This window comes from Bradysia coprophila, unplaced genomic scaffold (genome assembly GCF_014529535.1).
Source record: "Bradysia coprophila strain Holo2 unplaced genomic scaffold, BU_Bcop_v1 contig_358, whole genome shotgun sequence".
Taxonomy (NCBI): Eukaryota; Metazoa; Arthropoda; class Insecta; order Diptera; family Sciaridae; genus Bradysia; species Bradysia coprophila.
Window position 1 is genome coordinate 796,799 of NW_023503616.1, and position 13,981 is coordinate 810,779.

Consider the following 13,981-nt stretch of genomic DNA (forward strand, 5'->3'; position numbering starts at 1 on the left):
CAGAGATTACAGACTGTCAAAGTACCTACAAGTCCAGAAAGAGATTGTGTATTTCGAGGTCACTCAATTTTTCATCGCTGGAACACACCTTGGAATCATATAAATTAGAGAGTATGTAACAGGGCATGTTATTGGCAAATTCATTTACTGAATTTATTAAAATTTAACAAAACTTACAGAGATTTAGTGAAAATTTACTGAATTTAATGAAAATCAAATTCGATAAATTTTTGATAGTTTTCAGTAAATTTTGATAACTTTTGGTAAATTTAATAAATTTGGTAAATAAATATTCCAAAAATATGCCCTTGCCCTGAGCCTTGCCCATGGTGTCAAGTTACTGAGTTACTCTTCAAAGTTTTCCACAGACTAATTTAAGTAATAACTTTTCTCAATGTTTCCCCATTTTCCCATATATTTCCAAAAAATATTTTTAGGAAAATTGGAGAAAATTTAAGGAAAAGTGGGAAAAATTAAAAACAATTTCAAAAAATGGAAAAACGTTTCCTCAAAATAGCCCCAGATATTTTCTAACTATGTAAATAATCATTGCTCCAACATCAACATAAAACACAATGGATTATCAGTACTGGACACCCCACTAGGTCACACTTTTAGCAGAACATTTTAAAAAGGGGAAGAAAACATTTTACAGGATAGCACCCTAAACGGGCCGCATCATAAGTTTTTAATTTTTGTGAGTTTCGTTTGATTCTTTACGTTTCTTCAATTTCACACGTACGTGTGAGTGAAACAACTATCTTAACGCTTCCTTTGTTGACAATATGTAGTTCAATTAAAACTTCAGAATGTTAACGAAGTAAAAACGTATGATGAGGTTCGTTTTGTGTAAAATCGTCCGAATTGTCCAATTTCATATCTCTCAGGAGGGCAAGATGCTGAAAATATGTAAGACTTTGTTTCCTTACATCCTTCAACAGTCTATTTAACATGTTCGAAGTCCTTAAAGTGCAACCTTCGGGCGCTGCATGACAAAAATGTGTAAAACGTAGCTCCTTAGAATTGTTTACATACTGGAGCTACGCGGGTCGTTGTAATCAATATATTTTTCAAAAGTCCTTCGTTTATAAAATATAAAACAGATCGAAAAATTCTTCGGACATCCCCCGAACGACCAGGACCAGTCAGATCCTCAGTGGAACATACAAACACACCAACTCAATAATTTACTTTTTATTTTCACTATTTACAGAGCACAAATTTATACATTTTATATAATTTCATTTGATTTTCATTTATTTTATTTTTTAGATATAAATAAACTTAATAAAATGTTACACGTAGAAAAAGTTACACCAATTAGAAAAAAAAGTCCGATCTGAGTACTTACGTTCGGAGCTTAATTTAACACTAAGCCTACACTTACTTCATTATTAAAGAAAAAATAAACCAACACTGTATCACTAACCACTTCGCGGATGATAAACCATTAATTTCGGTAATAATTTCAATGATCTAGTTACAAAATAATAGGACATTTTAGTTAAAGGTATAATGTTAAACATAAAATTGATTTAAATTAAACTTAAAGCAAAGGAAGTCACAAGAAAACTCTGTTCGACGAACACAGTTCATAACATTTTCCCGCCGCCATCCAACAAAATAAATAGATGAGTTCCCTTCCGTACACCATGCAGTACGTTTGGCAGTTTTTCTTTTCATTTCTCAACGAAATTCAACACTGTTATGCAATGAGATCAATTTGAGCAAACATTGCCGTATTCTATACTGTTAATCAATAGAATTCGGGCTCGGTGGTCCACCGCCTAACATATACGTTGGACTGTGGCTGTAACTATCCAAATCCAATGAACCGTCACCCTTTTCGCTACCACCGCCTTTGCCTTCCTGTTTCATCATCATTCGTCGCCATTTTGCTCGAGCATTCTGAAACCTGCGCAGAAAAACAATCTTAGTCTTTGAAAATTCGCTTAAATTCGATCAAATTCGTACCACACTTGGAGCACACGTTTGGGAAGACCAGTTTTTTGGGACAGTTGCTTCAAATCTTTTGCGTCTGGATTGTGATTGATAGCAAAATAGGATTTCATTGTTCTCAGCTGATGATGTTTGAATGATGTTCGCATACGCTTCGCTCTGGATGAGGCACTCATATGACTACCGCGACCGTAACCAAGATCCAGATATTCGGAATTCAATTCTGAAATTAAATGAAAATTGCTTTATTGGCATGTAAGTTCACTGGTTTCAATTAAACGAGAGTTGTTCACTTATGCACTCAGATAATTCCACGTTTTATTGGGAATAATTGCTTTCCATTCAAAACGATCTTTAGGCGAAATGGTTTCAGGGACTCAACATAAAATCCGCTTTGTTAAAGGCGCCGATTCCAGATAATATTCTACAAACTGAAATCTTGTAAAATTTCAACGCAATCATTCGCTCTGAATCACTATATCTACTACGGTGTTGTTAAATCCTTGACATGATCATAAAATACTTCTACGCGTTAGGGTAAATAAAATAATTTCACAAGTCTAGTAGATGGATGGATACCTTTCAGTGTTGAACTCTATGAATTGGCACAGATAAAAAGTGAAACTAAAATGTGTCAGATTCAGAATTGCGGCATCAAGTTTCTTAAGATTTTATAAACGCACAATAAACCGTTGACTTTAAACCGTCCCGTACCTAACGTCAATAAATGCAGTAAAAAAATCTTCTTTCTCAACATCTATAATTAAGTCATAAATGCATAAAAGCATATCTTTTAGTAAACCGAAGCATGAATAGTCCAACTGGCATTTTCGTAACATATCAACGGGTCTTGCATCCAGTATATATGACGATAAACCATAATACAAAAATAAGAAAAAAAAAAAATTGGTTTACTGTTTTATTGCTTTCTCAAGCTGTGGGTTCAGATTTCAATTCAAAAAAATTCAATTTTTTTCGCTTTCGAAGAACGAAAAAAGTCCAAAATCGAATGACTTCAAGATCCGACCTATGGGCAATAAATTTTACGTGCATTTATTTCATTTTGATTTTCGTTGATCCAGCAATATAAATACAACTTTTGGTTTGTTTTTTTATGATCCACTCATAATATTTGGCGTACCATAATACTTTCATTGGTTATTTCAATGATCACGCAGGTCATTTCGGTATAGAAACAGGCGCCTCAGGCTCTCTATTCTTCGTTTTATTTGATTTACTCAACCATTCTACAGAAACGACGATCCCTTTTTTATTAACTTTTATTACCAAAAATGGTATAATACATGGAATATGGATCCTTTTGTGTGTTCATTTTCCATCTGAAATGTGCTAAACAAAAGTTCAAATATTAGGTTTTCATGTCATTTACTTTGAACATTTTAGATGTGGCGCTATTATAATGCTGTTAAAGGAATCATGCTAATTGTTGACCGTGAGAATTGACAAGTTTTAGTGCTACTGTGGCTCAAGTAAGCACATAGATTGAACATCTTATCCTCAGACCCTGACAGTATTTCATTTTCTTGTGATAGCTAAGCAAAGTTTGCCGTATGCAGCAAATCGGAATGAGAAATATTTTTTAATAAACATTTCAACTTCTCGCTAATCATTCATATTGGCATTGGGCAATCTCTCTCTAGCAAACAAACTCTCAGCTCCCTGTGTCAAATTCACACCTTACTTTCTTTGTATTCTACAAACACTATTCTACATTTTGACTGACTAGGCTGTAATGTACATGTAAATTAGGGAGAGGGTATTGCATTGGGGCTGATTTTGGCAATGAATATAAACTATGAGGTCTAATGTCACCACGGAAGACATAAATTTTTTTTAAACGGGCTCAAAAGCTTTAATTTTCATATTATTTTGACATAAATAATGAATACGTTCAAGCATAGCACTGCTCCTAGAATGAACACTGAATTGACAAGTGTCAAATTTAGAGGATTTAGTGATAAGAGCTACTTCTTAGTGAGCTACTTCTTAGTATTGTTTGTATTTTTTTGTATTGTATGTTTTAACTCATACAACGAAAACAAAGAAACGCAGTGCCTACTGTGGTTTCTTTCATCAGCCTCCGAATATTTTCTATGTTCATGCTAGAAGCAGTGCTGTGGTTCAAGCTAAATCGACTGATTTTGAAGAATATGACATGTCTGGTGTCTACATTCGACGGATTTTAGCACGCTGTTACAACATGTATCACGTGATAAATTTCATTTTCTTGTCATCTGTTATCGACAGTAGACATTCAACAATAAGTATGCCCTCCGGCTATTGTCGTTTTATATAAAGATTTGTATGTCAAAACGAAGTAAAAGATTTTGAGTCAAACCTTAAATATGTTTTCAACAAATGAAGTAACAGATTTCATCATGATCATGCCGTTTCTAAAAGTGTAACTTATCACCTGTTTCATCGCTCTCCGAAAAAAACTTAAATGGTGAATTCCTTTCTCTAAAATCTAGGTCTCAATTATCTAAAATATTTGTTTAACCATACGACTCTCACTGTATTATCTTGTCATGCTGACGAAACATTATACACGAAGTCGTTCATTCATTGTCCTATGTGTTCAAGTTGTTTGAATAAAGTATACAACATTCCTGCAGAGTGAATGTGAAAATTTTTGTAAACACAAACATGACATTTTTGCCATAACTCAAAATACGTAACCATAAACATAAAGAACACACACTCATTCTTTGATTTTATATTTCGGTCTATTTAAATTTAAAAAAAATGAATTTCATCACAAAAAACAATCGCTACATGAAATCAAATATTAGAAAACATGGTCATTTCATGTAACTGTTTGATGATAAAAATCATATTTTTCCATGCATCTACTTTTTGTTGGAACGCGTGCCCAAGACTTTCTTATTAGTTGTAGAAGTGGCCTTTCAATTGTGTGCTTTTTTTCTTGTTATATTAATTTGTTATTATTTAAATTAAAATATTTTATCATTGCATGATGATGTCGGCAGTATACAATAGAGATACGAATAACACCACAAATTGATATTGACTTAACGTTTTCTTTGACCTCACGAATTACAAACGATCAAATAAAATAATTAAAATTCCATCTTACCCAAATTGGCGGTCATCGATTCGATATCTTTCGGTTTTCGTTTCCGCGGTCGTCCTTTCTGTCGTGGTGGTTGAGGTAGGCCAGGCACACCATGCGGTGTTGAGTTGAAAAATCCAGCTGATCCAACTTTCATACTAATATCACTAGGACTAGACGGACCGTTCGGCGACGATCCATACTGGGAGTATTGACACGATAGAGTGAGTGGTGTCGGTGCCGTTGACGTTGATTCTAAGCTAATTTCATAATGTAACCTGTAATCGTGAATCAAACCGGAGGAGGAAAAGGGAATCGATTACTAATTTGTTCATAAAATGGGTGTACAATTTCAGAAACATATGATTGAACGAGCACACACGTGTTCAATCAAAATTTAATTGTTTGTTGACGACAAAGCGAATCACTCACCTACAAAATACCAAATCCGTTCGCATACCGAATTGATCACCCTTCGTTAACGGTGTATTACACACAGCACAGGAGAAACATCTAATGTGAAAAACTAAGTGACGAGCACGCATCACGAGCTCTGAGGAACTTATTGAGGCCATACATTTGGAACACCTTCTGGTACTCTGAAATACTCTGCAATGAAAAGAAGGGAAAAATTTGATTAAAAGGGAACAAGTGTAGATGTTGATGATTTAACCCCTAAGAACTATGTATGGTGGACAGGTGGACTGATTAACCTTTCAAAAATGGAAAATGTAATTGTTCTCATTGTTGTTATTCTCGCATTTGATACAACATCTTTCACTTCGTTCGTTTGAACATTCAAAGTGATAATTAGGAGACATTTGCTAACGGTCATTGCTTTTTTGCCGTCGTTGTTGACAACAGGTGATTAGCCGTTTCTAAAAGGTTAACAAGATTTGGATGCAGACACTAAATATATTCTCATTCATGGTAACTTTAGTATTGTTTAAAATCTCATTAAGAAAACGTTTGTACACATTTTTTCCATTAATAAACCGATGATAGAAGATAGAACGCAAGAATATGCTCTGAAAAGTTGTTGTTTTATATTTTGTTTTAGTTTTTTATTTTGGTTTCACATTCAGTGTCTGCACGTATTTCCGTAACCAATAAAAATAATTTACGACAAATAAATCATATTTTGAATCAGGCAAATGTGGATATGATTTACCGACGAACATGAGAAATGTGTATCATAATTTATATTTTATTGTCTTGATTTTATTTCATTACTTTTCATTTTGGAATCGTATGAGTGTCTTCTGGAACATTTTTTTCTTTTTTTTTCTTCATTTTATATTCATTTTCTACACGGTGTGTTTTGAGAATGTTTATTTTATATTTTGCAATTTCATAATGCAGTGAGTTGTTATAAACATGTAATATGCTGTGCAAATGATATTGATATGAGGGATTTTCTTTTATTTGCTTTTCGTTAAGGTGTAATTAAATCGGAATTTTTATGTTTTATGGAATTTTGCACCGTTTATACCCTTGATGTTTACGACTGTAATGCATGCCGTACAATGAAAATAAACATAAAAAATGTCTAAAATTAAGATATTATATATATATATATACATTTATTCTCAAAAGAACAACACTGTCATTACATTAATGATTGCCAAATGACACAGTATACTCAACATGTATGAATAATTTAATTGTTTTGATTTCGTTTGATTTATGTCCTTCCCGGATCATAAGTGTGATTGTGTAATATTCGACAACTGCCTCTCACCACTTCCGTTACAATCTCTTGAATCACTGACTTATTAATTTTGAATTTTTGACAGAATTCCGCAAAAAATTTTGGTATTGTTCCTCTAGCACCCACCATGAGACCGATTACACTTAATTGTTTCAGTTTTAATTTGGTTTGAATATCGGCTATACATGGTTCGTATAATCGTTTCTTTTCTTCGTTCACTGACTCTGGTTGATTTTCGTCGCTTTCGAATCGAACTGTAGGATCCAATATATATCCATTTCGACTGTCTTCGTTGTATATGACTAAATCCACTCGTCTAATTGATCCGTCTGTACTGATACAGGTAAATTCTACCAACACTGTCCAATTTTTGCGTAATTCGTTTGCAAGCTGATTCACCACTTTGTTGTGTCTGTTATGCCGTAAAAGTTCACCCTGGGGACATGATCCTAGAACGTGTGAAAGTGTTTCGATCTCGTTGCACGAATCAATTCGACAACGGTTTGTTCCGGAGCTTCTACCAGGAATAACTCTTACTGCTGCAACATTTCCAACCATCTTTAAATACGTTATCCATTCCGATGTTGTTAGTCCGTGTTTTTCGTAGATTAATCGATTTAATTTTGGACTCTCTTGAAACAATACGACCCCTTTGCCTTTACTTTTTAACCTTTGCCAATCTTCATATTCTCTCTTTCTTAATTCAGATCTTACCAGTTCGGATGGCTTCCTTGTTCTCGTTTCTTCATTGTCTAAGAAGTCCGTTGGTATGCTTAATTTTCTCAGGCAAATCGTCATTTCTTTTTCTAAATCACGCACCTCGTTCACAATTGGGTGATTTGACTTAATGAGAACCAAAATGGCATTAATGTTCTGTATGTAAGCTTCCCATTCTACTCGAATTAATGAGAGACCTTTCATGGAAGTGCAAGAGTACAACATGTTATTCGGAGTGTCATCGGGAATTTGCAGTATTTCTTTGATCGCATGACGAATGATTTTATCCACATTTTCCAAAAAGCTCTTTTTCAGTTTGTTCAATGGTGCTGTTTGGAACTGATAAGTTAAAGTTGGAAAGATGTACATGTTTATGATCTTCATTTTCTGATCGGGTCTCAAAGTCACTGTAGATACTATTTTGTCCAATTTACTATTTAAATTTTGAATCGTTTTTTCCTCGTCAAAAGTTATTTCATCTGCAAATGTTACACCCAAATATCGAATGGTTTCATTCAACTTCAACGCCGGTATCGTGATTTCTTCATTAACGTATAGATTTTCTGTGTTTAACTTTCCATTCTGAATCACAATTGCTATCGATTTTTCATAATTGATTTCTAATCCTATTCGATTGAAGTTATTTACCGTTTCCGTTATTAAGAATGATGCAGATTCTCTCGAGTTTCCAAATATTCCAGTATCATCGGCAAAGGCCAAGTTAGTAATTGGCTCCAATTGATCAGCAATTTTGTAACCATATTTCTGTTTAATTTCAATTTCATTTAGCTCATCCAATACGATTTTTGTTGCAGCATTAAACTTCTGAGGAGACGTTGGTGCACCTTGCAATATACCACAATTGAATTGAATGCTTCTTGATAAACCGTTTTTAGTTCGAATTTGCGTGGAATTTTCTTCGTCAAGCTTAAGGACTAGTGCTCTTAATTTCGATGGTAATGGTTGAGAGTTCAATGACATTTCAATCTGTTTGTGACCTATCTTATCATAAGCTTGGCGGATATCGAGCAACACAACCACTAATGTGTCTTTCTTAGCTTTCGCTGAATTCAATGCAGCTGACAATATCGTAGTATTAATGAACGTTCCTGGCATATTTGTGAATCCATTTTGCGTCGAGCTTACCGTTAAATGGAATCGTAAATGTTTATCAAGTACCTTTTCAATAATGCGTCGTAGTAATGAACAGACTGTAATTGGTCGCCAATTCTTAACGTCGTTTCTGTCATTTCCTTTGTATCCAAGTACCGTTCTAGATTTCTTGAAGCACGTCGGCACGTAGTTCCATTTCATCATTAGTGTAGCTAATTTCGACAAAACTGTAGATATTTCGTTAGAATGAGTCTTCAATGTTCTTGGAATGATATAGTCCGGTCCTGGAGCCGTATCGCTTGAAGTTTTCTTAATTGCCAATTTGATTTCCTCGGCTTTTATTTCATTGTCATATTCGGCATCTATTACTTCCTGATCTTTAATTGGAAATGGAGCCTGTTTGATTGTCTTGTCATTTTTCGTTCCCCAACGTTCTTGGAATTTATCGCACAGAGAAGCTATTGGAATCGGGCAATTATTGTCTTTTTCGTCAGAAATTTCTCGAACCGCTTTTTTCCTTTGATTATAATATAACCATTGTATCCAATCCCTTTGGTACTTTTGTTTTCTCTTTTCTCTATCCTGCTTAGATTGTCTTTGTGGATTTGAACTTTGTTTAAAATGACGATTTACATCTTGAAAATTTTTGCTTTTTCTAATTCTGTAGAATTTTGACATTGGATTTTTCGGTCCTGGTAGTAGCTCTTGAGTTAATTTGAGTTTCTCGACAATTTCTGCAACTAAATTTTCGAATTTTTCAGTTTCTTTAATTTCAGACATCAGGAGACAATTTAATTGATTTTCAATTCTTTCGCAAAATATTTGAAAATCTGATCTGCCGTTGTTTTCAGGAATTACTTCCGGATCGATTGTATCACCACTACTTGAAACTGGGTCTTCTTTATCTGTTTTTTTCTTGCTGTATGTGTCGACGATCTTCTTTCTTTGTTCAGTTTTATGCTTCTTAGATTTGTGAATGGCTAAACCTCTTTTCCCCTTGCAAAATTGTTTACATATTTCGCATTGCGTGTCATAACCTGGTCTATCTTGAGTAGACATATCTTCATTCATTTGACTCATTGACGTACTGACAGCACTTTCATTTGTATTAATCGAAATTTCTTCATCTTTATTAAATTCTTCACAAAATTTTTGGAGATCGGATCTGTCTGCCTTACTTATACTTGGATGTTCTCTCGCAATATGTATTCGGCATTGTAGCTTATCTTTACTTTTCGTATAGCAAAATGGACAGGGCCATTCTTTCATCTCTGGAAACAAGATTGAATATTCTTTTTTGACTTTCTCGATCAGGTCCTTTAAATTGTTTATTCCTGAGCTTCCTGCCACATTTGAACGGATATCTCCCATATTAGAAAATGAAATAAATTTAAAATTTATTGGAGCAAATTTTTTCACGTCTTTTCCGTTCAAGGCTTGCTTTTTCTTCTGTTGTTTTCCTGAAAGGTTTGTTTCGTTTCAAGGATGAATGTAGCTCAAACACGAGATATCACTGAGTAACTTTTACGATCATGTGATCAAAACTAAACACCCTGACTCTTCTATACGAGCATAACAACAATTAAGAAAAAGAAATTTAATTTAATCAGTCGTTAGTTCCCATATCGTTTGTGGTTTCGGAGGCATTCGTGTGATGTTGTTTTTTAATAGACTGTGATCCATTGTTATGTTAACTCAATTTATCCTTCGATGCGTAATCAAACTAAAATCTTTTGTTAGGATTTCATTGATGTGTTGATTTGTTTATTAATTTTTTTTTCACGTATCATTGGAGGAAGTCAAGCAATTACGTTCCAGTAAAAATTCCCACATGAATCACTTGTGATATTCATTTTAGAATAAAAAAGCAACACACATTATTATTGAATGCGATCGACAAAAACCCCATTTTCCTCAATGAATACCACTTTTTTTCACTCATTACACAAATAATATTCATAGTAAAATATGTTCTTCAACAATGATCGAAATCATAATAAAGATATGAAAAAAGGCAAACCGAGGTAATCAAATGGAATGATTTCCAAAGAATTCACGCACAGACCAAACAATGCCATCCACATAATAACAATAATTTTTCGATCAAACGAAAAAGAGGTGTGACTAATCGTTCAGACAAGGTGCTACTGTTGGTTCAGATATAATATATAAAAAAAATATCTCGCGGGATCGTAGCACATATTTTTATGAATTAAAATTATGCTGACCCACAGGTCGCCGCCGATTCATTGAGGTAAAAGTCACGAGAAAAGAAAAGGATTATCATGGAATATTTGATATTTTTTTCCGTTGTGATTTAAGGTAGTAATAAATGATCAATAGACATGTCTATTTGGAAGGTTTCTTTATGAAAATCGAACAATGAGAAAGATTTATGATGTATTTTGGTTCACATATGATTTGCCTATACACAAGATAAATGCTTCAGTATCCATTAAAGGCAAGTCATTGCAGGGTATCGGATATTGTTGTATGTCGAGAAGCTTTGATGCTTTTGTTTTCCTTTCAAAATATTTTGTTTGCAAAATTGATATCGGAGTCAAAATGATGGTTGTAAAATACAATCGGACAAGAGTACAGACACTCTAGAATGTCACACATACCGAATGCTCAATGTGACGAACAGCGGTAGCGGTCGAGTGAATTTCGCACCTGTTGACATGAATGCTGCACTTGTACCTGTTGACACATTAGGCATCTTTTTGGCATTGTGATCAAAAAATGGTCGTTTTTGGTGATATGTTTTCTGCTTACTAGGGTAAAACTAACAAATACGAGTATCGGCTGTAATAACACACCTCTATTGCCTTTTCTTTGGTTCGATCTAGTACTGACAAAAAAGATTTCAGTTTGATGAGTTTTCTTCTTATGGAAAATAAAGTTATCTGCGGCAGGTAACATTCGTTTTTATGAGAAAAAAGTTACCTGGAGAAAAGTTAGGAGAAAAGTTGGAGAAAAAGACATTAGGGGCTCTTATTACAGCAGGTGCTCGGATTTGTTAGTTTTACCCTAAAAGTTCATTGAGTCCTTGTCTTATATCATATCAATTTTTTATGTGGTAAACTTGAGGAACTAATGAATTTAACCAGACCCATAAAAAAGTAAAAACTCAGTCATATGGTTACTTGCTTCATACGCAAGAGGCCTGGAGTTCAAACCTCGTCCGAACGCTTACGAGAACAAAAATTATTTCCAAATTTCAATTTAATTTTTCATGTCTTGCAGTCTTCATGCATTACACCATTTGAAATAAAAAAAGTGAATGGAATAAAGTAAAAGACTTTGCATTAAGGGTTGAACAAAATAAGTAATAGATTTGGTCAATTATTTAGCGAAAAGTAAAATCGAAAATCAATTTTAAAGTTAAAAATTAAACGATCTGAAAGAAGAACAAACTGTTTCGAGTCCTATAAAGTAACAGCCAATAAAAATTGAATTCATCGTCTGAAATTATTATTTAAAAAATTAAAATAATTCTCCTAATTTAAAACTGAACTTCTTTCCGATTATTCTTTTTATTGACACAACCATTGCATCAGTTATGAAACAGTTTTTCTGCAGACCATCGATTCGGCTAAACGTCAAGTGAAGACTGGAAGAACCGGATTTATTATAACATTTCGATTTTGCTCAGATTATAATACGACTGAACGAACACTCAAATGTGAAATGTAAATAAAAATGTCTATCGAAGTAAAGCGAATTTGAGAACCAGTGATGAGAAGATTCTTCAACCAAAAAAAAAAATTAGTAAAAATTAGAAAAGAAATTACTTTTTATTGGTTCCAGGAAACAGCAAGTTTTTTTTTCGTTCTTGTCCTGGTACCAAACATAAATTAATCTATTAATTCAAATCGTTTTCCTGATGAAAATGTTAGTTTTTAATTTCAAAACAAATAAATTATCTAGCTTAATGCACACATTTGAATATTTAAAATATTTTGTACAGCAACAGCAACAAGTAGAGACAAAAAGAAGGAAAAAAAACTCATCAAGAAAAAAACTGAGATCAAACATCTTTCGTATTAATGTTAATTATATTCCGAATGAATCTATGAAAACAATAAATAATGCATCATCGTCTATTAAACATATCATTTTAATGCCCTTGTAATACCATAAAACAAAATAAAAATTCTTTAAAAAAAAAGATAAACAAAACAGATAAAATGAAATAAAAATAATTCATAAATTAAAAGAAGAGGAAAAAAAGTACAAAATATTAACGAAACCAAATAAAGCAATAAATAATTTCAACAATATTCTCGACGAACTGTGGCTGATGCTTTTTATTCCGTTTGTTTGTTTCTTTCTTAGTGTTCTTAGTACATTTTTTTTGGGTTATTCAAACCGACGGTTTTTCACATCAAACTATCAGAAAAGTGTGCCCGCTGTCTTAAATTTCAATTTTTATGTGTTGATCCTTGGATCTGTACGTACTCTCAAACCGGGTCTAGACAAGTGAAATATAAACCATCGGGGAGTCTTGGAAGTTTTGACTCGAGAATGGTAAATATTGTAAAATAATTCGTTGAGTTTAAATGTTACGAGAAACATTTCTGATGTAAAAAAATTATATCGTCGAATGCTTCAGGTACTTATGATGATTATGTGCATTGACATCGTTTATGGGCATATTTCTGTTGTTGATTTGTATAAAGACGAAGAAAGCATTTTTTTCTTCTTATTTCATCTTCACATGTTGACAACCGTGTTCAAGAGAAGATCAATAAATTAAAACTTTATTGTATTCCTTTGGTTATTGATACTTTATACGTAGCTGTATGTCGTGCGGTTTTATGTGTTTTAGTCGTATGAAGGAAAATATTTTTATTTTATAACATTGTATTCGAATAAAAAACAATTTAAATGTACGTTTGATGGGGTTGTTGTTTAATGTATATCAAGAATTATTATTATTAGAACTGTATATTAGACGGAACTTCTGTACAACGTATCAAATAACTTTGAAAAATTTCAATAGAAAAATGAATCCTACATGGGGATAAATCTTACAGTTTTAGTGCCTTCTAATGTAAAATGTTCTTTACTGCGGTTATGGTGTCGAAATATGAGTTCTATTAAGTAGAAGGTTCGAATATCGAATTCGAGTCGGTATAGAAATCGTTACTGAAAATGTTTTAAGAAATCATAACAGACAACTAGACGAAAAGACTCAAACCCCACGAGCTTTCGTTACAAAAGAAAAACATTTGCATTTGCCCTACGACTTTTACGATTTTGGTTTTTGAGCACTAGAAGGGACCTCAGGGTAGGCCTAGTACATATTACATATGTCACACATCCAAGAAAATCCAAATTGATGTCAAATTGATGTTTGGCCATAGATCCAAATTGAAGTATGC

The 13,981-nt window shown here is 33.3% G+C and overlaps 1 protein-coding gene across 2 annotated transcripts in view; it reads right to left on the reverse strand.

The window, feature by feature from the left end:
• Nucleotides 1-1,703: 1,703 nt before the first annotated feature.
• Nucleotides 1,704-13,981, reverse strand: part of LOC119081661 (protein apterous-like) — a 52,793-nt gene continuing 40,515 nt past the window's right edge. For both annotated transcript variants that reach the window (XM_037190745.1, XM_037190744.1), the window contains exons 5-8: nt 5,486-5,662; nt 5,078-5,331; nt 1,975-2,182; nt 1,704-1,915 (exon numbers count right to left, since the gene is read on the reverse strand). In XM_037190745.1, coding sequence (XP_037046640.1) covers nt 1,753-1,915; nt 1,975-2,182; nt 5,078-5,331; nt 5,486-5,662 — 802 coding nt within the window. In that variant the 3' untranslated portion in view covers nt 1,704-1,752. The remainder of the gene's footprint in view (nt 1,916-1,974; nt 2,183-5,077; nt 5,332-5,485; nt 5,663-13,981) is intronic.